This window comes from Periplaneta americana, chromosome 10 (assembly GCF_040183065.1).
Source record: "Periplaneta americana isolate PAMFEO1 chromosome 10, P.americana_PAMFEO1_priV1, whole genome shotgun sequence".
Lineage (NCBI taxonomy): Eukaryota > Metazoa > Arthropoda > Insecta > Blattodea > Blattidae > Periplaneta > Periplaneta americana.
Genome location: NC_091126.1, coordinates 181,309,293 through 181,336,693, shown reverse-complemented (window position 1 = coordinate 181,336,693; position 27,401 = coordinate 181,309,293). Strand labels below are relative to the sequence as shown.

At 35.9% G+C, this 27,401-nt stretch overlaps 1 protein-coding gene across 5 annotated transcripts in view; it reads left to right on the top strand.

Annotated features, from left to right (window-relative positions):
• Positions 1-12,226, top strand: part of LOC138708219 (PP2C-like domain-containing protein CG9801) — a 131,704-nt gene extending 119,478 nt beyond the window's left edge. For all 5 annotated transcript variants that reach the window (XM_069838548.1, XM_069838552.1, XM_069838549.1 and 2 more), the window contains one exon: positions 8,181-12,226. In XM_069838548.1, coding sequence (XP_069694649.1) covers positions 8,181-8,252 — 72 coding nt within the window. In that variant the 3' untranslated portion in view covers positions 8,253-12,226. The remainder of the gene's footprint in view (positions 1-8,180) is intronic.
• The last annotated feature ends 15,175 nt before the right edge of the window (positions 12,227-27,401 follow it).

The window sequence follows — 27,401 nt, the reverse complement described above, 5'->3', positions numbered from 1 at the left end:
ATATTAGAATCATTAGTAATGATATTAGAGTTATAATTTTACATCTCGATTACACAACTTTTAACACTATATCACTTCGGAAAACGTATTATGTGTCCTTTCTCGTGTTAAATTTTACATTACCTTGTTAACATGTTAACGAGGTAATGTAAAATTTAACACGAGAAAGGACACATAATACATTTTCCGAAGTTATAATTTTGTTGAACAGATTTAAATTGACTAGCAAATGCATTAACAATTTCATTTTGATTCGTGATGTGAACCCCATTTAATAATAATTCAGTGGGATAATTATTGATTTTATGAAAAGACTGAACGTATTTCCATCATCATGTAATAGCCTCTTCAGACCCACAGCCTTATGCACAGTTTTATATTCATTACTCTCATCAGCTATAATTTTGATTTCTGTAAGCATAAACAGTTGTCATACACTGATTTGAAATTCCATGTTATGGTTTGCGGACAACTAGGAACGCGCTTTTTTCACATTCTCGCCAAGAGCAGCAGTGCGTTTTGGTGTGGAAAATCCTTCCAAAATACTGAAAAAAATTCTTACTTGCATATTACCCATAATACATCTTTATATGTAATAATTTAGCTGACGAGCATTGCAGTGAACAGAATGGGCATTCTCAGTTAGCTCTTACCCTAACTTGAACCCCACTCATAACAGGCGCAGCATCGTAACCTTTCGCAATTACTTTTTCAGGGGTTAGGTTAGGTTAGGTTAGGTTAGGTTAGGTTAGGTTTCATTTTCTTTTATTCAGAGAAAATGATGTTGCTTATTCCTTCTGCACTATGATTTTTCGGTTCGAGGAAACTGATAAACCTTGCATTTATGTTCCCCTTTAGTTCATACCGCATTACAAAAAGTAGTTGAGATAATATGGCACAGTCAGTACTTTCATCACTTCAATAGCAATGTAATTAGTCTGTGATAATTCATTCCGAATCAAGTGAAGACATATCTCGTATACCGAGTCCAGCACTCATTTTGAATGGTTTTTGATAGGCCTAAGGAAAATATTTTCTGTTTTTTCTATGTGCTGTTTTAAGAGAACGTCAAGTTCGGACATCAAATTAATTAGATCTCGAAAAATCCCAGGATTTTTGGAATTCGCACTTTCATGAGAGCTCGAACATTCCACAGAACTTTACACAGTCTATCAGCTTACCAAGTATATAACGATTTTGTGATACCTCTTCGTCAAATTCCTTTATTTCAATTGGTAGCAAGTGTCTCACTGGGATCTGATATATACTTTGGCTAATATTGCAAATTCAGTTCTGCTGTTTACGTGAGTTTGGCTTGATTTGTGCTTTTCACTTTGGCATGAAAAATCTATAAGTCTCTAACACCTGTAATTGTCCATGCATTGTCACTGGTTTGCATAATCGAACATGTGAAACAAAAAAAAAGGCATTTTTATTTTCGCACCCACATAACCACTCAGCCGTGTTATACAGATCCATACTAAAATTTCTAGTATAAGCCCAGGTCGAATGCTACGCAGCTGTTACCCCTGCCTTGAGACCGAGAATGGTTTAGCGAATGAGAGGTATTGGACCCAATATTGAATGGTAATCCAACATGACACCCAGTCAAACAGTCCTTTTCAGGATGGGCTTCCTCGTGGATTTGAAAGACCTCAGGACAGAGATCATCTCCTCAGTCAACTCTTTAACCAACTGACACACAGATCTTCTTCCTCTGGGAATGTACCAGAGCATCTGTTTTGGTACCCCGGAATGTTGCATTCTATTAACGTGTTGTAACCAAGTTTTGTCTGTAGTCACGGAGATATTCAGCTATAGGAATTATTTTGAGTTCTTTAACAGTTTCTTCATTTCGTTTGCAAACAGGCTGTACAGAATGTGGGTCTTGCCAAAATTTTATAAGCCTTCAGTCTTGTGTGTTTTTGAACCATCATTGTTCTGAAAATTTGCTTGATAATTCTGAAAGTTCTGTTGTACAGTAGCATGCAAATTAATCTGAATACGACAATTTTCAGCGTTTTCTTTCAGCTGCACAGTCCTGCTTAATTGAGTTCTGTAATATAGCAGACATTCATTTTTGGAGGTCTGGGTTTTATATTTTTTCATTAACTTATGTTAATTATTTCCTCCCATTTTCGTCCCCAAAAGCATTTTAATTGTGTTGAAAACTTATTATTAATTAATTGCTGTGTTCGTTCTCACGTCTTCAGAAGTGGATACAGCTTCACCAAAATGCTCTAACATTGTAACATTAGCAGAGCACACTTCCATGACACAAAGGCACATTGTTGTCAGCTTAGCTACTGTTAATTCCATCCTGAAACGATACCGAGAGATTGGGATCCGTCATGCCCCAGATAGAAGAAAAATGTGACCGGAAAAGGAAGACTTTTCACTGCAAGACGACCTTTTAATTGTTAGTCTGGAACTTATTTTACTTTTCCTATCTGCTGTCAACTTAACCTGCGAGTTAATAGCTGCAACCAGGGTAGGCATTTATGTTACAAGAGTGCATCATAGACTTTTGAAAGTTGGGCAAAGACTAGTAAGCCATTAAAAAGCAACTGCTAACTACTGACATGTGCAAAAAACGCTTAATATGGGAAAAATTATATAAAAACTGAACAACGAATAACTGGAGAAGAAGGTTTTTTTTTTTTTTCGATGTATCTCATTTCGAGGTTCATGGCCACTCTGTTACATTTGTAAAGGATCAGCTCATCTGCAACAACCACTGAAACACACTCCAAGACTAATGTTCTGGGATTATTTTATACACAAAGGGGCTGGATCATTAATTCCTATCAAGATAATGATGAATAATGACAAGTATATTCGCATATTGGAAACTAGAGTCTTACCACAGCAGAAATCATTTCCGGATGGCAAAGGTGTGTTTCAACAAGATCTGGCAACGTGTCATTCACTGAATATCATACTGTATTACTCAGTTTAACCAAAATGATAAACAGATACTCCCCTGGCCAGGCAAATAATCCGATATCAATCCGATTGAGGACTTGTGGTCAATTTGCAAAATGAGAATGGCAAAACTAGATTGTTCTAGTTTTGCTTTTCCAGAAACAACAATTCCTTTCACTGTTTATGTGGTAAGGGATTCATAATAGATTTTGACGCCTGGCTTTGAACCTGCAGGTCGTATTTGTAGTGGGCTAATGTAGGCTTGCTCTAATCCGATTTCTTGTTTGACAAACGTGTTAAATATCTCGACAGCAATGATGTGGGCTTCCCACGCTCCATTACGAGTATATCTTGCATGTCTTTTAACAATCAGAATTTCAGTTGAAGGATGTATTGCAAAGGACACTTCAGTCTGTATGAGAACGTGAGGCTGAGCTTCCATCATGTCATTACCACACTTCATGTAGCAGTGACCTATTTATTGAATCAAGTCGACGAAATTTATTCACCATAGCATGAATCAATCTCAATATTGTACAGTTTCTATTTTGTCTTGCGCACGAGTTTCAAAACAGTTCTGGGTGTCTCATGTTTTCATTTAAGATAGGCCTACTAAAACAGTATTGGTAAAGGAGAGAGGCAACATCATTTGGCTATAGTTTTATTGTAGGTGAAGAACGGGTAGAATAGAAAGTGACAATACTTCCACTAGTCCAGCGGTTTGTCACAGAGTGGCGCTAGCTCTGTTTTCTGACCGCAGTTTCAGGAGCGCTATTAGAGTCAATGCAAATGTTTTAAAAATACCCACTATATAAAAGTATATTATCGTCGGCTTAGAGTGTATATCTGCTAAATCCATTTTTGTCTCAAATTAGATTTTAGTATCATTCGAAAGGGAACGAGATGACGAATTGTGTAGGAATAATAGCTAGGCACAATTCAACTCGTAAGCATATATAAACTCGTGATGAGTAAAACAGCCAAATCCACTTCGTTCAATGCTTGCTGCTAACTCCATAGCGACTATCTTTGTAGATAGTGTGTTCAATCTTTGCGCGTATTCTCATGTAGTCAAACAAGTTTTTGGTGTTTATTGCTGTTATTCAAGCTTTTAATGACTGAAATATTGCAGAGGTGTGTATAATTATGATTCTTCAATTACTCTTTAGTGTCAAAGCAATTAGAAATTCAGTTAGTATTCGATTTCAATTTTTTAATTCTCTAGGTGCTGAGATTAGTAGTTTTTTCGTTACATTTCGGTACTTAGCAAGTATTTTGCATGATGTTTGCCGCTACATGTTTCATTATTAATTTTATTAGTTTATTTGATTTACGTTTTCTGCGACTCGAAAATGGGGTTTCTGTTGTTCTAGATGTATTCAAACGATTGTAACCATCTTCGGCAAGGCAACTTTTTTATAGAGCAAGAGTTCTTGAAGGTTGAACGCACCCAAATGGAAGCAGACTGCATCTATTCCACAGTTGAACGGGCTCAACAAAAATATAAGTGTACCAGCAGATTGCATAGAATTCTGCAGATCAGCCAAAAAAAGCTCAGTCCATATGATGTGACATACTTAAGTAATGAATTCTTAAAAAAATTCGATGAGGTTAAATTTTGTAAGAGCATTCGCCCTGGTCATGCTAGAGGCGATCCTAAGGTTACTGACATAAGAGCTCTTCGCTATACCCCAAATGGCGACATATTATTCAAATTGAGTTTCCCAGATGATTGGAAAATAATACCGCAAAGAAAATTGACATCAGACAAACTTACAAAATCTTCACCAAAAAAGACCTGTGTAAGAAAGTTTGAAGACTTGCAATATTTAAAGACTCAGTAAACACCTCCATCGTATTGGAGTACTGAATTCACCTAAATGCTTACTGTGCACCAGAGAAGAGGACATGGAGATGGAGCACCTGGCTAATTGTGAAACTCGTAGGACATTTGTGGACCTTCCATCAAAATATTGGGAAGCAAGAAGGATGATGACTTCATTGTTAAATCAAGAGCATTAGATACACACACACACACACACACACACACACACACACACACACACACACACACACACACACACACACACATATATATTTAAAGACTATTTTAACAGAAGATTACCGCCAGTATTATGACCAATTACCTCATGATTGAACTAAATGGAGACTGAAAACAATTTATAGTTAAGGAATTAGATAACTTACCTGTTATTCAGTAGAAAATGTTTCTTGTAGTGTGACTTTCTTACTTTTACGTAATTCATACTTTTCATTGTGAATATTTTGAGAATTAGAATAGGAAAGAAGAAAATTTTCAGTTAATTTTTAAGAATGTTTTATAACAATAAAAGAGAATGTTTATTTACCGTTGTATTTTCCTTTCAATTTTGTTAAGTTTGTCTGGAATAGAAGTTTTTTTTTTTAAAGAAAGACTGAAAGAATGTCAAAGATAAGATAGACGTATGTAAATTATTTATTTTCATGGCTGATTATATGTTAAATCATTCGTTTGAAATAATAGAAATACTGTGGTAAATAAAACAACAGTTTTAATTCATTTGCTTAATTTTCTTGAAAAACCTGCTAACTTCATACTTAAAAAAAATTCCTAGCTACAAAAACCTGCTAAATTACAAAAATTAATATAAATAAAAATACATTATATTGTAACATTTCTTTTTCATCTATTAACGAACAGAATCAAAATATGTGTCACATATTGGATTCGGTCCTAAGTTTCAGAGTTAATTTTTAATCAGTTTTTTGTTTCCCCTGTAAAATTACCTTTTTGTTACTTAGCAGGTTTACACTCTAAGCCAATGTTACAGTTTATCACAACATTTTAGTTATTTTAAAAATGTATTACTACTACATTAACTATATCATACACTCCTGAATCGTAAATACTAGTATAATAATCAACAGTAAACTGAAACATTCTGCAAGCTTAAGAGAGAAGTACGCAAAAAAAAAGTGCAGCTTTGCAAAACTGAACATTTTTGTGACGTTGTAAGTACATTTTGACACAAAATTATAGTTTTCAATGTACAAGAAAGCACAATATGATATATCAAATGGGACGCTATATTTTCACCAATACTTTTTTACTACTGTTTACCTATTAGTTTCAGTTGTATCTGGTTCATTCGTAATCCAAGGGGAGCAATAAATATTACGTGAAACTCAGATTTACAAATCAAGCTTCGATATTATATCTATGCCAGTGCAAGTTTTGAACTTTTGAGATACCGTATCTAAGTTATTATTTTTTTTGTAAATAAAAATAATTTAATAGCACTACGTTAACTAGTTGTATGCCACTTATCGGAGAATATTAAATTAACAATGTTTGCGTTATTACAGCCTCATATGCTCGATTAGAAACCTCTTGTGTTGTGGAAGTGTAATAAACAAACTTAATATAATTATAAACCAGATTCAGCTGTACACATAAAGCAGAATTATACTTGTTGGGTTACTAAAATAAGTTCTATGTTAATTACAACCAAAGTGTTATTAAAAAATAAAATACTAATTAAACATGTACCTTCAATACTCCCGTTTCCCCTGCTCACGAACTATAGAAGTACGCAAATTGTTAAATAAACACCTATATCTGTAACAGAGTACTTTCTTCAGCATCATGGTATCACACCTTCCCAAAACCAAGCTTCAGCCCTCTTGTCCCGTCTCTCCCGTTTCTCCTCACTCCTCTTCGGAAAGGAACGACCAGGAGTCAGGCGTACGACAGTGCGTTAGAAAAGAGTTCGAGCTTCCATAATCTTTAATTTTAATGAAAGCGGAGACATTCTGTTCTCTTAGTGATGCACTGCGAAGCTTATTTACGCAGAACACACAGTCAGTAAATCTGGCTGCTTTATTGACGATATAACCAGCTAAATAATACACAAGGCACTCTTTTGCTAACTTGTCACTCTGTGTAAGAGAAGGCAGATTACTTTCCCAATCGTACATTTCAATGGGATTATCATCAATCACCAACTTACCACTGATTTTGTTCAAGGCGGCCACTTTACACTCCTTATTTGTTTCTTCTGTAGCTCTCGAAAGGGTGCGCATTTGATTCATAAAGGAAGTAAGAGGAGGTTCAATTAGGGTTCACAATTTACACTTGAAGAGAGCACATTCTTAACTATAACATAGATTGAAGCATGTGCAGCTATAGAGGGATGGTCTCACAAGATAATGATCTTATAATTCTGAAATGTCGCTCTAGAGGATCTTGGTTAAATTTTGCTGTCAGAATATATTTAATCCGCTATTCCATAAGAAGCGGATATTTCGAGAGTGCTCTGAATTGTTACTCTGAGTGATTCAAGGGTTCTTTCTGAGGCGAACGTGTTCTTTTACTGTCAATTATGTGTAATATATTTCCTAAAATTTTATGACGAAAGGATCCTTTTTACAGGGCAGAGGAGAGAGTCTTTGAGTTGAGTGCATCTGCAAGGTCGTTCATTTGCCTTGTGAATTCTTCTGTACTTTCACTTCCCTCAAACCCATCACAGTTTATGACCCAAAAAAATTGTATGGACTTTGCCATACTCGCACTAAACAGCTGGAATGTTAGTCTTGCGTTCATTCACTGGAAGGAAGTAGGGTCAATGTGACTAGACGTAATTTTGGTGCATGACCAAAGCCCTGAAAATTCAGGAGATATGTCTTTAAAATATACCTGACAAAACTGATTGAAATGTAAATATGTCAGGAAAGACTTTCAACCTATGAAATACTTAATTTCTCTGACTATTGGACGGCAGGGTTTCTCTTGTCATTGTTGGGACTAGTTTTGTTTTATAGAGTACGAAAATCTATTTACTGTATGTAACAGTCACACTCAAATACCAACTTGTGCATGCATTCATTGTTGATTGTGTTTACACCTTTCCATTTCGAACTGGCTTGTTTGCTTGCTTCATATATTTATTTTTTCTGCAGTTTCAAGTTGACTCTTATTCTAGTTTACTCTAAGTTCTTTTTTCACTTCAAACTTGCTATTTCTTCTCTTGGACATTTATTGATTCTTGTAATATCTGCTCTCACAGAAGTTCTACCCATCCTGTTAATAAAGCTATTGTTAATTTTTATTGTGGTGTGTGTGTATTTATCATGTTAGAGCACAGCAACCTCGCAAAGTGAATGTTAGGAGAGGCCTGAAGGAACTCAAAAGTCTCTTCTGGAATATGACAGGAAGGAAATTTACCATTAATAAAGAGATTTTGTTTTGTTTTCAGGTTGGAGTGTATAAAACCGACGAAGACCCAAATGCCAGTGATGACGACCTGTTGGTGGAGACAGTTCTGTAGAACACAGTGCTGTCAAACTGAACGTGAAGATGTGCATTGAAAGCTTTATTATAGCAAGAGAAAGAAAGGCAGCTATGAGTCATAAATTGGGAGCTAAGAGCCTGTATATAAAATAATAATATTTGCATGAAGTGAAAAACAGGATTAACCTAGAAACATGGAAGAAATAGGGAGTATGTATGTATGTATGTATGTATGTATGTATGTATGTATGTATGTATGTATGTGAAACTTTGATGTAACGCTCCCTCAAGAGACCGTGTTATATCCAGTAGAGCGTTATATAGGGAGAAATTACAGTAAAGTGTTATACGGGGGAAATTAATTATGAATGTTGCAAGTTGGATATATTTTTATTTACTGCAGATTTAATAATAGAGCATTTTATTCCTTGTTAATGGCATTTTCAATTGTGGTAAGACATGAAGTCAACTCTTCTTATACAATGCACTCTGATGACGAATAGTCTTTTATAGTGGACAGTGCTGATTTCAAAGACGAAGTAATGGAAACAGCCTCGTCATTATTTTCATCTTCTCTGTTAGTTACACCAAGATTATCAGTGTGGTTAGCGACTATTTTTGTCACTGACAGCTGTTCCACAATGGCAAGATTGTCATTTATAGCAACAAACTCATCAAAACGAACATCAGAAATTTGTTTGCGATGCAGTGGTCTCTGAGCCCTGCCTTATGGAAATAATTCTCTATTATCTTTGACTACAGGTCCTGCCATTCTGAGGCAATGCATTTCATTGCATCGAGAACAGTGATAGACGATTGAGAATCTTCACTGTCCATGAATGACAGATAACATTGAATCAAACGCTTCCGATATTTCTGTTTCATGTCTTTGACCACCCCTTGATGGAGAGATTGGAGTTTGCTTATAGCATTTGGCGGAAGAAATTCCAATCTTATATTGGATAAGGAATGTCTTTTGGATGAGCTGGACAGTTGTCTACAAAAAGAAGAACTTTACGCTTCTGAATGTCCGGCTGTTTATCCCAGTCTTGGAGCCATGATGCGAACCTCTCTCCAGTCATCCGAGCTCGACATTGTGAAGAATAATCACACGGCAATGAATTAATGCACCTTGGCTTTGCAAACTTCCCTCTCATTAGAAGGCGCAACTTGTCAGTTCCATTACTGTTAGTACTCAACAAAACAGTAAGTCACTCTCTCTTTACTTAGTTTACCACCATGACAGCTTTAATTTTTGAAGACTAGAGACTTACCTGGCATACGTTTATAGAAAAGACCTAACTCATCAACATTATAAATGTCACTTAGTAAATAACTCTGTATAAGATTTCTTACAGGAAGGGAAGTCCAAGAATTGACGACAGTTTCATCAACTGACTCTGCTTCCCCACTGATGCCATGACGTAGTCGAAACTTTCGAAGCCAACCATTAGATGCACTGAAATCTGTAAAGTAATTTTCAGTATGAGTAAACATTATAATGACCCCTTTATGAACATTTAGCAATGGAGATAGCTAAAGAAATAGGTATCAAAGGTATTAAAATTGGGAGTTACCTTGGATACCCTTTTCTTTAGCTATCTCCATTGCTTTTTCTTGTAGGACAGGGGAGTTTACTGGAATTTTGGCATTTCTTGCTTGATGGAACCAAGTGAGAAGACAGTGCTCCAGATCTGCATACTTTTCTGACTTCAACTTTCTCCTTTTAGCAACCCCTAGATTTGCATTTTCCTCTATTTTTCTTCCGTTTTTTACTATTGAAGCTGGGATCTCCAATGATGCAGCAAAATCTTTTTGATACAGAGTTTCATTCTCGCTCTATTTTCTAAAAATTTCGCATTTTTCCGGAACGAAAAATGACTTTCTTTTCTTACCTGACATTTCAAACACACGAACAACACAGCTAAATGCAAGGACACACTACACAGTGCTCTGAGCAGGCTTCGTTGCTTCTCCCGGTCTGGAGGGGAGGAAACAGGTAAGACTGAAGTTTGCCTCACGAACCAAGGGAGCGTTGTATTCATGAAAGTGTTATATGCCGGCGCGTTACATCGAGGTTTCACTGCGTGCGTGCGTGTGTGTGCGCGTGCAGGGTGGAAGTGAAATAACCTTGCAGATTGAAAGGGACATAGGGTACAGGTAAATGAATAGGAAACCTATATTACATTTTGTGGTTAATTAGAAAATTAAGTTGGAAGTTTGAGCAGTCCGGCAGCATCACTACTCGTGGTACACATGTAAGAGGTGAGCTGTTCTGTATCTCAGCGTTGTCACTTGTTGGCTTGGAATGAGGTTTTTAAAATTAAATTTGCACGAAAACCGTCCACGCTATTGAAATACACTAGAGGATAAATTAGTCTTTATTAGATTTTCTATCGATATGGACAAAAATCACGATCCTACTCGCAATAGTTGCCAAATAAGAGGTTTTAAACGTTTGGGAAAAAATATTTTTTTCTGAAAAAACTATGAATTTTCCACCCATGTGATATAGTTTTTTGTTAAAACATGAGTTTTTCTCTCTGAAAATCTGCAAGGCTATTCCACTTCCACCCTGTGCGTGTTTGTTGTTTTCTTTATGAGGAAAAGAATCTTCAATTTGAATAGTTATGACATTGTTGGTTGTAATTATTAATTGTGATGTGTAAGAGCATTTGAATGATTTTACTACATTAAGTACTCTGCTATCCAGCTATCTTGCTTTCACTCTGCTTATCCTTGCTACCATGCAGTTATTTTTTTTATCTGTTTGGGTGTGTTTGTATTGAAGACTGCAGAAATAATTTTGTATATTCATACAGTCGAATTCCATTTTTACATTCCAAAAATTTGTGTTTTCCATTTACTTACACAGTTGATGTCCTTCCCCTAAAAGGTGTAAAAGAGTGATTCGACTGTGTGCATGCGCGCGTGTGTGTGTGTGTGTGTGTGTGTGTGCGCGTGCGTGCGTGCGTGCGTGTGTGTGTGTGTGTAAAGAGCGAGGGAGATGTATTTATATAAGCAAGGATCTCTAGAGAAATTGACACAAAGACAACACCAAACATATTTTCAGAGGTAGATGATAGCAGTAAAAAATAGAAAATACATATTTAAGTGTATTTGCTGAGTTCCTTGCTTTATTTGCCCAGCAGCTCAAATATCCGTATGATTCGTTGCATTGTACAGTGTGTGCAGGTTCAGAAAATAGAAGTTCTAAATTATCTTGACATTTTTTAAGATGTGACGTTCCATTTGGCAGCATTGTGTTCCTCCTCAAAGTATGGTGGCAAGCCTTGGATCTTCCAACAATGCAATGTAATGTGCATTCCATTACAATTTATGTAAATCAAAACATAAAGATATTTTAGACGCTTCTAGATAGATACCAAGTATTTCTTTTTATTTAAGAAAAATGTTTATATATATATATGAGATATAATTTTATTGTAATATATTATGTATTAAAAAATAGTATTTCTGTTAAATGAAATAGCTACATGAATGTAAATATTTTAAAGATTATTTATTGATAGCAATGGTTCTCATCCTGTAGCAGACTTCACAAATGCTCATCTTAACTCTAATGATAGAATAGCAAAAATGAGTGGGGAAAAAAATTAAACAAAACCTATTTTTTTTAGACTCTCTTTCTCTTGGGGCACACTGAAAATACATTTTGTATTATAATGGATCTTTGGAAGAGGGGAGAAGGAGGAAAAAGGAAATCTGTATAAAAATGTCAGTTCTGCTTTCTTATTATTTTGTTATTGAAAATGAGTTAATTTGTTGAAGTTGGAATTTGACCAGTTTGAATTCTCTTATTTTATTATGCTTAACAAATGAATCCATTGTGTATGTTGTTAAGCATGTGCAGTTAAAATTAACTTAACGACCATTATGTTTACCTTGAGCTGCAAAGCTTTGATATCTGTTGAAGTACTGACAACAACATTGGTGGCAGTGACAGTAGGAGTGGGGCAAAAACAGTAATAAATGTTAATTGAAAGACGAGTTATTTTGTCATTCTGTATTTTGATTAATTTTCTGAATATTTTAGAGGTGAAACAGAGTAAAACTCTTTTAGATTCCTAACATAACAACAACAACAACAGCAGCAACATTAAAACATAATTATTATTGATTAAAGTTCACGTTAACACTTTGTTTGTTAAAAACATAAAATTACTTAGTCACACGTTAAAAAGTGTTAAAATTTTAAAAAAGGTATATACCTTCGACAGACGGCTCATTTCGACGTGATGTCACGTCTTCATCAGTGTCTCCTGAACTACTGGTGATCTTGAATTCTGCGATGTGCATTTGTCGATTGTAGGGGTGGGGGTAATTATTATACAGGTGTCCCATTTGTCTTAGGTGCCAAATGAAAAATTGTTTCAAACAAAAGTTGTTTAAATAAAATGGGGGAATTAATACTGTGGGCATATCTTTCCTATAGCCTTGTTCATTAAGGAAATATGAGTAATGACTTCATTTCTTTAAATGGCACCATGTACATTTTATTCGATAAATTACTTAACCTCTTCAAGGTCTGTTCAAAAATACGTCACAATATACCATTCTAATAAAACACTGAGGGGTGCAAAAGAATATGGCACTCATAGTGTACGTGCTTACTGCAAGTCCGAAGTAAAATCACACTTTGTAGCATTGCAATACCGTTATTGGGCTTAATTTTATTAATGGTACCTAAATGGCAGATGATATGCCAGGTTCATAAGAATCACCTTTTGCTGAGTTTTTGGAGGCCATACATTCGAGGAACAGAATGACTATGTGACACTGGCATGATGGATGCCCAGCACATGACACCTTAACCCGTCATTTTCTGTACCGAAAATATCCTGGTAGGTGCATTGGATGTGGTAGACCAATTAGTTGGCATGCTTGTTGTTCTGACCTTATGCTACTAGAATTTTTTTGGGGAGGGGAGTTGTCTATTGAAATGTTTCAGCAACGTCAATGTTACTCATGCTTGTACATCCATTCAGTAGGCAACATAGAACAATCTATGGAGTCATGCATTCAACGATTTTAATTATGCATTAATTCCAGTGTTCGCCACTTCCGGAGGAGCACAACATGTAAATGTTCTATTTTACTATTGGGTGTACCGAAGTACTACAAAGTGATATTTTACTTCGAACTTGCAGTAGGTACATACACTATGAATTCTATATTCTTTTGCGTCCCTCAATGTTTTGTGTATAAGAATGGTAGGCTACACTGTGATACATTTTTGGGCAGGTCTTCAAGAGGTTAAATGATTCCTCGAGTAAAAACACATGTTGCCATTTAAAGAAATGAAGTCTTTACTCGCATCTTCTTTATGAACAGGGTTATAGGAAAGATATGTCCATAGTATTAATTCCCCATTGTACTTAAACAACTTTCGTTTGAAACAGTTTTTCATTTGGCGCCTAAGAAAAAATTTATTTTGAATGAGTAAGATAAATGAGTGGATCAGGACAGCACGTTTGCACATCTCCTTTTTATGTTAGGTTAAGTTCTTTTCAAACTGAAATGACGAGTGAAGCATACAATTAAAATTACTCTAACCTAACCTAACCTAACTTAACATAAAAAGGAGATGTGCATACGTGCTGTCCTGATCCACTCCTGATAAATGGGACACTCTGTATACTATGCTTATCAGGTTGAAATATCAGATGGAATTATTCTATTACAGCATTATAATTAACAGCAGAAGCCAGTTCTTACTCAAAAGCATGAGGAAATGTATACATTGTTCTGACATACATTAGAGTTTAGTTTTTCGAAGTGTTAACTTTGAGAAGACACTTCTATGTACAGCTTATGGCTTATAATAGAAATACGAAAGATTTATTTGCCTTGTACACAACATGAAACAAAAGGACTGATCCTGTTTCCTAAGCCAATTTAGACATTCTCTGATATTGTTTTCGGAGACACCCTAGGGAATTTTCTATCATATTCCTAATGCTGTCATACTTCAGTTCATAAAAAAGTTGACAAATTTCCAAAAGGAGCCACAATAATAATTGTGCTGTAAAATCCCTTGTATCTGGCACCCAAATAACCGGCAGTACCAAAACAACAGCACTTTTGGCTAGGCCAAAAAAAAAATATTCATGCAAAAGGGAAGAGTCGGATGAAGATGTGAGTGGTTTTCATGGATTGCACATGCTGCATATCCTATTTACTCTTTATATTGTTCACGTGTGAAAACATAGACAAAAAATTATGTCCCTGGAGTAGATTGGGTAACATCGGTAAGCTGTCATTTGAACCTTGCAAGCAATGTGCAGAGATGATGTCTTTAAATTTACCACTTGAACTCGCCCGTTTTGAAGGGGTATTGGATGAGTCTAAATAGGAAATGAAATTCTCTTTCTACAGGACGCAAAAATTTCATTCGAGTGATAGACAGTATCATGGCTATTACCACTAAGCGCTGCTGTTGCACAGTGGATTTCGTGAAACACAAGCGGCACATTCTTATGCTCCAATCATCGAGCATTACTTCATCGTCTTCAGATTTGCGATGTTGGCTACACTACTCTCCACGTCACATGACTCACCTGACTGCCATTTAAAATTGTCATAAGGTTACGAAAACATTTAGTATTTTTTTACGCTATTCTGTATTACAATAATTATGAACTGAATGTACATTACCGTACTCAGTACTAAAAATAAACATTGTATGTATTTCAAAATTTTATTTTTAAATACCTATATGAAAATTACTAAATTTCAATATGGAAAAAAATGTTTGTGCAGTACAGTATGTCTTTACATAACCTATAAACGTATTTTCCAATTATCCAGCACTATCTTTGTTCCACAGTTGCCGAATACGAAGAATTCTACTGTACTATTGTTTAAATAGAAATTTTTTCGGTATGCTGAATTATCAATTTCGATAAAAAAAGCTAATATTTTATGTAAACACTTAAAAAAAATATATTGAGAAAGTAGTGCATAGATAGTCAACAAAATCTGACTTTGTATTTTGGACTTTCCCTACTTGAGTCATAGAAGTATGTATGTAAATACACTTTTCCTATTCAATTACATACAATGACATCATCTAAATGAACCTGACATAATCTACTATGATAAGCATGCGTTTTCAGTTATTAGAGCAGTCACGTACTTTTTTTTTTATTATTATTTTTTTTTTTTAGATTTCTTACATTGGGACAATACTTTAAATAAAATGGACAGAAAATTTTTCTTCCCTACAAGAAAGGTAGACAAGTACAGGAGCTGTATTTAAATACCTACCAGTGTATACAGAGATCGATTTACAAACTTTTTTCATAGATTGGGATGAATATCCTGACCATTGTAAAACCGTTCTATGTATAGGAACCATGCATGTACTACTATACAATGAACTACATTTGCCACGTGTGCGTATCCCAACTCAACTAAAGTCAGCTGGGACAGCCAGGATTACCAGTGTTTCAGTTCAGTGACTCGTGCTTGGTTTCTACGTTACCTTGGTCCGAGTACAGTGGCACCTTGCCATGACAGTGTTTTTAAGTTTTCATAGGAGAGAGTATGACTCGTTTCAGTTGGTGTTTATATATGTTTTGATAGTTAAACTGAAGAAATGTGCGATATTATTGAGTGCAGTTTTCAGTCAATAAATAGGGCCTATAGGCAGCTTATTAAAAAAAGTTCACTTGAAGGGGGGAATAATCTTTGCGTTAGTGACATGTGAACGTAGTTTCATTATGGCAATCCTCTTACCTTACAAAGTAAAATTAGCTGTAAGCATAAAATAATTATAGGCAGTAAGAATATTATCATCTTCATCACTATTATATTATTATTTTCACCATTTATCATTGCAGTAACTTCATTTACGTAGTACTCTTATTGAAGTAAACAATTACGACCGCAATTTCAAAATCTCGAAATATTTCGAATTTCACATGACATCTTTATTTCGTTTATTTTGATCGGGGTCGAAATATTTTTAAATATAATATGTCAGTTCCTGCATGGATTGGAGGGACCAGCAATTAAGACTATACACTCACTGCACGGAACTTCTATTTTTATTATTACTTGCCAAAACGTTGTTGGACATAAATATTGACATCTTCACAGGAAAGTTATTTCCATTGTTAATTTGCACAGAACAGGGAAGAATGTTTACATGCGAAGCATATTATGATAGTTGATGTGATATTATTACTAATGCTTTACAACATATTTCATTGTATTATTGAAGGCTGCAAGTTTGTTAAAACAGAACACACGTGAATAATGTCATTGGCATATTCTTTCTGTCGCTACCATATTTTCATAGCGAAATTTGCTTTTGTAATACTACCGTTTGTTATAAAAAAAGTTTAAGCGTACTTTTCGTTATGATTACACCAAGTTTTTTTAAAGATACCAATCAACCCTCATATGTAACTTCGTTTATGCGAAAATTTTGAAGATGGAGAAGCAATGGAATATACTGTATATGAATTAACTATTATTACATTTAATACTCGCCGAAGTTGTGCACCCTTAATATGACAAGTTATTACGTAACAGAGGTCATTAATAATTGTTCATAATACACTAGAATTACGTCATAGTTCATAGGTACAAATACTTTTACACATGAGTAATCTTAAAAAATTTTTGAGTATCTGAATTAGAATACACTTTTGCTGATATAATTTGTTTTGGACTGGTAAAAATGCGTGGTATGGTTGTGTGTCTGGTATTGAATTTGCACTAGATATTTTTTTAATTCGTACGCGACAAGAATCACATATTTTCAGATGCATGGTCAGTTGAATATGTCTATCCGGTCTGTTCAACTTTTCAACTGCTAGGCAGGATCTAATTTCTTATTGTTTAAAATGCGACCTGAGTATCCATTTCAAAGACTTGACGAAACAGAGTTTCCAGTCATAAATCATTTTCTTTCGTCTGAATAATGTACGCGTCGAAGTAAATAATTATTAAACATAGGCCTATGTGCATTTTATTCAATACCGGTATATGAATGAAGTGACTAACATTCGTGGTTCCCGTCTGTATAAAGGAATGAACATTCCCAAGTCATGTGTCCGAAAAGTTTATATTAATTATTGATGTGTGCATATACTGATGCTCGGAGTCATTAATTCCGTCGTCATCAACAACACCAAGTCCACGAAAGCAACACAGCGTTGCGATTCGTGAAAATGTCCATTTCGAACCCTGAACATAACCCAACACAGGTGGTGGGAACATAGAAACCAATAAGCGGTTGGAGCATGGAAGGATTTTGCGTTATTTTTTATATGCATAGTCAGCTTGTATGGAATGAAGCAGTGGAGTTACATTTAATTAAGTGCAACATCAGGACAGTGGTTAGACTCTTACATGCAGTTTCTTATTCAAAAGTTGTTCACGAGACACTGCTGGATTGAAGATTAAATGTTCGATGTTCTTTAGAAACAGAACAGAATCACCACGTACAAACGAGCTCTATTCACGCACAAATCTCACACTAAATTATTGGTAGAAACAGTTTATCAAATACCAATCTGTCTTTGTCCTTCAAGGGGACAAGATAAAATATTTACTTAAAATTCTGCAGCTTCTCCATTCTGAGATCTTTTGATACTTGTAGGGAATATAAAGGAGATTCTTTGGTAACAATAAGGCCGCAGAAGCTTGATTGAACATGTTTTTATTTTTTGGAATTAATTGGTAGTTTTAGGTTTTAAAGAAAAGTAAACTGATACTAAATGAAATGCTATGTAGAATTACTTGAAGTCGTTGAGAATTTTATAAGTTTTATGCTTACTGCAGTTTTAATTTTATTCATTACTGAAGTGCGTAAGGTTTTAGTTGGCACAGTGTTCTAGAAAGATAAAGGAACACTTGTACTCACACCACCTGTTTCACTGAAAAGAGAGGGAATGCCACAATAGGGTACCGGTATGTCATCTTAGTGTTTTGTTCCTTAAACAGCTTACGGTAATCCTCGGACAGTTGTCACTCACTGGTAAACTGGTTAGGAATGTGCTATAATGCAAGTGAGTAATATTATTGTGGATATATTAGGGGATAGTGTTTGCTTTCGTGCTTGCAATTTGAGAAAAGCATTGCAACCTTCTGGACGGCAGGTTGTGCTTAATGTCCATTAATATTTATATTTTACGGATGAATTTCTGGCATTAAAAATGTGGAGTGTCGTTTCAAATTGTATTAAATGCAGAAAAACAAATTTTACACGAAACGTAAAAAACGTTTCACGGCTAAGATAATGGAAAAATTTTAAATATCTTAATGTCACTTTTTAGGCATTGTGAAATGACACCAAATGTAATAAACACTGACACTGATTGTTTAATCTATTGCATGATATTGTCAATTGAAGTTTGCACTTAATACGTTTTGCACCGACACAGTGTATTTAATACATTTTGAAGCGATTTTGTCACATAATACGATTTGCATCTATAAACCACGCTGAATTGTGCCCTGTCATTTGTCAGTTTTTCTGTGGTTCTTACAGCAGCATACTACGTAGGACGATATATCAATAGTTCTTATTGCTTTCTGCTGGAAAATAGTGATAAAGAACGGCGAGTTTCTTACCTGCAACCCTTCGAACGGAGCTGCCTAAAGAGACATACTTTGGATCGTGCGGCCACCCGGGTCGATCTCTAACTCACATTGAATATAAATTTTAAATAATTATGGCATCTACAGGGTGAGCACAAAGTTCCGTTATCCCCTTAAATATCTGAAATACCTCGAATATGCACACTATTGATGTAATTCTGGTCATAATTCAAACATACAAACAAAATAACCACTGTACACTAACTGTGTATACCTAAGTATCTAAAGAGTCAGTATGTTCCCCATTATTCTCATGACACAAAATAATATGGACTAATGGGACTTTTTTTCCCACCCTGTATATTTTATTCTTCAATCATTTATATATCATTCATCGGTGAACAGCCTAATACATTTGATGAACTGTCGAAATTAAATTCACTGATAAATGTAGTGACACAAGATGCCACTTCAGTAGCGCCCGCCCAGCCTGTGCTTCATTTCATGTAAAGAAATTTGGCTTCTGTGAAGCTTTATCAGTTACACTGAGAGTATAGAAAGCTAATTGTCTTGAATAATATACTTCACCTATGCTGAGTTTCGAGAGCGGTTGCAGTTGCTGTAAGTCGAAGAAAAATGACTGTGTCTCATTAGGTTCTGTTCTCATAATTTTATGGAACGTATTGGCACGAAGCTTATGTGCGCCTAAATCGACTAAGAGCCTAGTCTTTTTCAGTGTATCATCGCAGTTTCTTATTGGGAACAGCATGTGTGCGCAATAACTGCATTCATCATTGGCCAGTGTACAAAATCCTATAGCCTATTGAATTCTGTCCGAGAAATATTTGGGGGGAGAAAAAAAAAAAAAATAAATAAATTTTTTACTCTTAAGTCGGGTATTAACACTTTTATTGTACATTTTGAAGAGCTTTGTAATATTTAAGTCGGAAGCCAAATAAAGTCTCTGACTTTTACTTCTATTGTAATATGATTCCCTTGCTCTTTCTTATAGTAGGTTATTTTACGATGCTCTATCAACATCTGAGGTTATTTAGCGTCTGAATGAAGTAAAGGTGATAATACCGGTGAAATGAGTCCGGGGTCCAGCACCGATAGTTATCCAGCATTTGCTCATATAGGGTTGAGGGAAAACCCCGGAAAAACCTCAACTAGGTAACTTGTCCCGAACGGGAATCAAACCTGGGCCACCTGGTTTCTCGGCCAGACGTGCTCACCGTTACTCCACAGGTGTGGACCACTTGCTCTTAATTTAGAGATACATTACACTACTTCCCTCTTCTTAGCCACATATAGTGCTCTCTTTCAGGCACCACCTCTCGTCTCTCTGGTTCCCTTACTGCTCTTAATAGATTTTGCTATTGTACATACCTTGATAATCACAAAGTTGTAAAACAGCGGGAAACTCAATAATGGTGGGAAGATACAACACCCTGGCCAACGCTGTCCATTTCAGATTTTAACTAATGGAAGTTGCACATAATACGATTTGATCCGACACATCATGGAAGTTGTACATAATACGATTTGATCCAACACACAATTTTCATCATAGAAAAAAGGCGGGAAAGAATACGAATTGCTCCAATATGAGATCAGGGTCTTAAAGAATACCGTCTCAGCTATGCGAAATCGCTTCAAACTAAATTTCGACCGAGGATGTATTTAATACGTTTTGAAACGACACTCCACAAATGGAACACCTACAATATCTGTTGCGGAGATCATGGAGAGAACTACTGCTGCTTCCGATGTGTCTCGTTGTTTTGTATGCAGAATGCTTAATTCGTAAATCAGAAACGAAAGTGCGAACCTCAATAAGAAGCGACATAATAGGCCACCAAAGAAGACTACTATCGATTCCTTCACTGCAGGTGCCATTAAGAGTCATTACAGTCCACCACTTATACATAAGCACAAGGGTTTGTCACAGCTAAATTTAATTAATGATATTATGTGACAGTGAAGCAAATGAATTTTAAGTAAGCTAGAAAAGGGGCAAGTGGTCGAAGTATTGTGCATTTAGACGAAACATGATTCAACATTAATCATACAAAAAGTAAGGCATGGATGTGTGAGAAATCCAATGGTGACAATTTTCCCTTGAAAGCACCACTAAGAAAGGGACAAAGGTTTTCTCGTGCCCTCCTCATCTATTATTCCACAAGGACGATGGATGGGTTCGAGCTGAGGTTCACTTACATTCTTTACCTCATTATTCTACTATGTTACACTGTCAGGATTCTGACATCGCTATCATAGAACAATAGGACTACAAGGATTCCTATTCGTAAATTATTAGAAGTTTGCACTTCTAGTAACTGAAGTCTAATTCGTATTAAGTCTGCAAGTTTGAAGAACTTTAAAGGATACATAGAGATACAATATTTGTCTATTTACGATGTATTGTTGGTCTACTGTCTCTGTTCATTGGTAATGGATCTTCCTCTCCTGATCCCATGGTACTATCGGACGCGAAGTCTAAATTTCTTCTTCGCGGGAGGATAAAGCTGTTTTGTGGTGAGAATGAACACGCAAATTGAAGATTTGATAATACTACGAAAGTGGCAAAGATGACGTTAAGTCAGTTTTGCTCTAATAAAAGGTCTCAAGAACCTTTCCGACAATAGTGTACAAATGGACACTTTGAAAGGATAACTGTCTTAAAAGTTACAAACAAGACTCAATTATGTGATTATGACTTATCTTAATGTCTTTAATTTCGTGCACGCACATTAACACTCAGCGGAAGTACGTGTGTCTGTAAAGAGCTTATGTTGCTCATCACACGGGTTATTCCTGTTTGATAACTGCTCTCAAAACAGCTGTGGGAAACAGCTAATGCTCTTACCCCATTGAATTAAATAAATGAAATGATTCTTTCCAAACCACATCATGTGCTGAACCTCGGGGCACTGCCCTAACCCGTCATTCTATATTATGTAGAAAACAGCATTTGAAACTTTAAAATGCCTGTAATTCTTTTTTAGACCAATGTGGATTCTTTTAATTAAATGTTCACATCCACTCTATTGGATGCTATACAGGGTGTCCCATTTATCTTATGCACCTATTATAACCTTTTTGTTTGGATAGGTGTTGAAATTTTTGTTTTTGAGAGTTATGTTAGAACGAGGTACTAACATGAGTGTAGAATTTGGTGCATGTAACTACATTATAGTACAAGATAAACGTGACGTCATCAATTTTTCAAATAGCACTACATACTTTAATCATGTTACATTGATTACATACATTAAGACGAGTTCAAAAATGTATCACAATGTCACAGTCCCAATCAATAACAACAAAATACAAAATGAATGCCAAAAGAATGTGGCGTTTGTTTTGATGCCCCATTCATCTTGTGCATTAACTTACACAAAACGAAAGACGACTGACATCCGTACACATCGTGTGTTGTGTGTTTGCTGTCTTAACATGTAACAAGCCATAGCAACTGTCGACGCCACAATCCACGTACGGTGGCCTGCACGTTCTCCGGACCTGTCGCCACTCGACTTCTTCCTGTGGGGAACTGTAAAGGACAGTGTGTACTAGAACATTCTGACAACACCAGACGACATGTAGCAATGCATTCAGCAGGCTTGTGTGTCCATTGAGCCAGCAACATGCTGGGCAGTCATAAGATCTTTTGGGGAATGCCTTTGAATGTGCATTAATGTGAATGGTCACCATTTGGAACATTACTGTGACTTTCAAAGCATAACATTATCACATTGGAAGTACGTTTTTGTTTCGTTTTGTTGTTATTGATTAGGAAGGTGACATTGTGATACATTTTTGAACTCGTCTTAATGTGTGTAATCAATGTAACATGATTAAAGTATGTAGTGCTATTTGAAAAATTGATGATGTCACGTGTATCTTGTACCATAATGTAGCTACATGCACCAAATCTCCACACTCATGTTAGCCTCTTGTTCTAAGATAACACTCAAAAACAAAAATTCCAATACCTATCAAAACAAAAAAAAGTTATAATAGGTGCACAAGATAAATGGGACACCCTGTATGTATGATTTCTTTTACAGTAGCACCTGTATAAACGTGCTAAAATAAAAATTATATTATTACCATTGGCGAATATTCAGAGCAGTGCATGCCCCATATTGTTTGACAATGTGTGCTCTGTTTATTTTTTTTCATACAGATATTGATATCAAGTTTAAAAGTTGTCCATGTTAGACTGCAAACTTATGTATGAATGACGCTGAAGTCCGCCCAGGTTAGATTGCACTACGTTATATGCAAGGCATGCATCTCTGGCAAAACTGCCTTATAGCCTTGAAGGCTTGACCTTCGCCAATACAAAAGAAAGGAATTTGTAAGGATGTGAGAACCCATCATTCTTGTTGTCAGAAAAGCAGATTCCACCCTGCATGCTGTGGAATAACGCACACTTTTCTGCTAGTTGGACCATACAATTTCATGGTTATCCCGACACTGACACTTTCAGTACAATGACCAAAACGGAATTATTGTTCACCATTCTAGAAGCCTTGAGTTGTGTCTATCCACAATTTGAATTCAGTTAGTCTTGCACAGTGCAGTGTTAAAGTGTTTTTCTTATAGTGAAGTGTGTACTGTTATTTTTTGTAAAGATGGGTGAGTGTAACGAGATATGTGAATGTGACATTTGCAAAATGAAGTCAAAACCCTTTCGATTATTGAACTTCGAAGAAAAACAAATTATTTTTTCTTGGGACAGACCAGTACCTAAATTAACGAACTTAATAAGCTGTAATAAGAGAGGAATAAACTGTCATTTTAACACAAAACTCTATGAACAACACACGTGGTTGACAGGGTGCGAAGAATTAAAAAAGCTATTTTCCTGGCCGTGTTTACTGTTCGAAATTTCGGACGTTAAATCACCATGGACCAGTACCGGCTACTGTGACCTCAACAACCTACACACTGCCATCAGGAGACTTGAAAAATCTGTCAGTCATATTAATGCATATCTTACAAATAAAGAATTTGGTAAAGTACGTGTAGATATTGCATTAAATGAACACAGACAATTGACGGTTGAAAACCACAATGCAAAAGTGAAGAGGAACCGCAAAGTACTGAAGCGTTTAATAAGTGTCGTGTGTTTCCTCACGTCTCAGGAACTTCCATTTCGAGGGCATCAAGAAAACCTCGATTTACTTAAACGTGGAAATTGTATTGAGCTCATTAACTTGATAGCAGAGTATGACAATTTGTTAGCTGAGCATCTTAGCAGCTCAACAATTTTTTCTGGCATGTCCAACGACATTCAAAACGATATCGTACAATGTGTTTGTAATGTTTTATTAGGGACCATCAGGAAGGAAATTCAAGCTGCTCCTTTTATAGCCATACTGTTAGACGAAGCCTCTGATGTGTCCAAGTCACAGCTTTCTAATTTATCAGATACGTGTCTCCATCTGGAGACATTCAGGAGAGGTTTCTGGGTTATACAGGCGTAAGTAAAGATCGTTCTGCAGTTCATTTAGCTACCCATGTCATGGCAGTAGTTAATGATCTGAATTGTTCCAAGAAAATTGTAGCTCAGGCATATCACCGGGCTGCAGTATTTTCTGGAATGCTGGATGGTACACAAGCGTTGGTTAGACAGTCTTTTCCAAATGCCCTCTTTGTCCATTGCCTAGCCCATAGGCTTAACCTAGTTCTCACTCAATCTGTTATAATCGCCGTGGCCTCATGCTTAACATGCCGGCATCATACAATAAGTGCGGTGTGCTTTTAAAACATAATTTTTCTGACCGATTGTTGCTGTGAAGATTTCACTCTAAGTGTCACGTTGTCACGTCTACTTTCTCGATAAGACTAAACACGTTTGTTATATTGTTAAATGGCTATTATTTCTTTAATAATAATTTTCAATCACATACCTTAATGTTCGTCCTCAGCACAAGGCATTGCAACCTCGGTTTTAGTCCACGTGGATTAGACAAGTAGATGTCATGTTATAATGGAAGCAGTTGGTTTGACATTGAAATTGAGGCAAGTGATTGGAGCGACGACATAAGAAATTGAAAACAATAATACAAGTAAATTTCAAAGACCTGCCGAATGTTAAGCATGAGACCGCGGTGATAATAACTATATAAAAGAGTGTGAAACATTTTTCAGTACCCTTAGCGGTCTAACGTCTTTCTTTTTACATTCTACTGAACCCAGTTGCCGGCCGTCATGTACCCAAAGTAGCACCGACTCATTGGAACTATAATGAAAGATTGATCAAGGTAATCAAAAGCGACCATGAGAGTTTCATTGCAGTTTTTAATTCAATTCTAGAAAATCCAACTTGTTGGGATGGTGATTATGTTGCTGCATCCAATGTTTCCTTGCTTTTTTTAGAGGATTTCACAAACTGTTTTCTTCTCACAGTTTTTGATCTTACTGAGCACCTTTATAAGATATTCCAAACTAAACACATGGACATTGAGTTTTGCTCTAAGAAAGTGATGGGAATGAGTAAACTGTGTCGGAGATGAGAAATAATTTCGACGATTGCTATGATCGCAGTGTTGTGATGGCTGGTCCACTGCAGCCACCAAGAAGAAAAAGGGCAGTTGTTCTTGACACCCCAGCAGATCCAACATTTTCCTTCCGTAGACTCTATGTCGAAATTCTTGACATTACCATGCAAATGAACACTCGGTTTGAAAATATTGCATCGTTAAAATTCATTGAACGTCTTGATTCTTCGAAATTCTTGCAGTACGAAAATGAGTTTCCTACGTCTGCTTTAACCAGCCTTCAAGAAACGTACGGGAGTTGTTTTGACAGTTTCTCTTCGAAGTGAGTGTAATGTCATCTTTAAGAAACCTACATTTCAGAACATGAAAAGTATCCGCGAAATTCTAGACTATATAACTTGAAATGGACTCCAAGAAGTGTTGCCCGAATTGTATAAATTGTGCAATCTCATTCTTACCATTCCTGTAACAACAGCTGGGGTAGAACGATCGTTTTCCACATTGAAACGTATCAAAACCTATGCCCGCAGTACGATGAGTGAATACCATTTAAGTGGACTTGCCGTCATCTCCATTGAAAAGCAGATGTTAAAATCAAGTATCTACCCATGTCCTTTCCCTTCAATTGATTAGTGCACGCCTTGGTCTTGACCTCACGCTTCGCCACTGATTATTACATGTGCAAACCTGTGGGATAGGCAGTGTTGCTGCAAAGATTTTATAACGAAGTTTTCAAAGAAATAATAATTGATATTTGGATGAAGATGTTTTTCAGAAGTTTATAATTTTAAACAAGATAATACATTGTTACAAATAGAATTATATCACTTTCATTACATGGTATTTGTCAGGGTTATGCAAAACTTCTTGGGATAGTTTCTTAATTTTGTTTTGGGCTGCAGCTGTCTCTTGTAGATTCACTTTTTTTGTGTCTGAAGTGCAGATAGAAAAAATTCATCTCTTGGAGTTATCCTGGTGTTTGAACATTGAATCTATCATAAGTGGCACTTGTATCTGACTTCGGTAACTTAAATCCAATATTAAAATTTTCACAAAAAATTCGTCGGAATTTGTTGAAACTCACTGTGGTTCCCCTTTTCATCACACTACTTGCGATAATGCCCCGTGAAGAGAGATTTAATGGTAAGTTCACAATCTAAATGGACTTTATTTGGATTTTGTTGACTACTATAGTGGCTTTGATATTGAGGATGTTCATCTATGAAAATTTCGACAGATTCTGTCCCATATTTGTTGGGTCTCTTGTTGTGCTTGCCTCATTGGTCACTGTTCGGAGCTGTGCAGCCATCTTTAATCTGCTTCTGGATAATCTTTATTCTGGTAGAGCTGGAATGTAATCCATGAAGGTAAGCTTATTTACGTTTGATGAAGAATATATACAACATATAATATATTACATACATTTGTTTCAATTCCATTTGCTTTTACTATATACATGAACGACACACTGCATCGCGATTTTCTTTTCTTCATGTACCTGTATTGGAAGGTACAAAAAAAATAGGGATAGCCGTTGAAATTTCTAAGAACACAATATTAGACCTACATGTAAGTCTCAACAATGTTTACTTACTGTTTCTTTATTGCTTGCATTTTTGTTGCCTGAAACAAGTAGGGGAAGGTGCTCTACCAAAGGACAGGTTGTACCTAGGGACAATTGCTATAATCTTTGATTTATTACAGACAGAGTCGCTGTTTTCCCGATCAAGAAGTTGGAAGATGTAATAGGCCTTCTATGACGTCACATATGTCTGCAATTATATTGCAAGTACGAAAAACTGTTTATCGTCTTAACTTTTCCCTTTATATCCACACACCTCAAGTGGGCTGACAAGATGCCAGAAATCCAACTTTGAGTGCACACAAACTCTGTCTTAGATTCTACCATACAGGCTTATGTCCCTAGGTGCATCATGATACATTTTCAACTCAACCCTCTCTGTAAATCTTAACTGCAGAAGATTTTTAATTATATAAACCTATTATTCTTTAGAATAATAGCTTGGCAATAAAATACGTGATTTCTTTATGTCACGGAACTGAGGAGATAATGATGCATTTATACCAAATGGTTT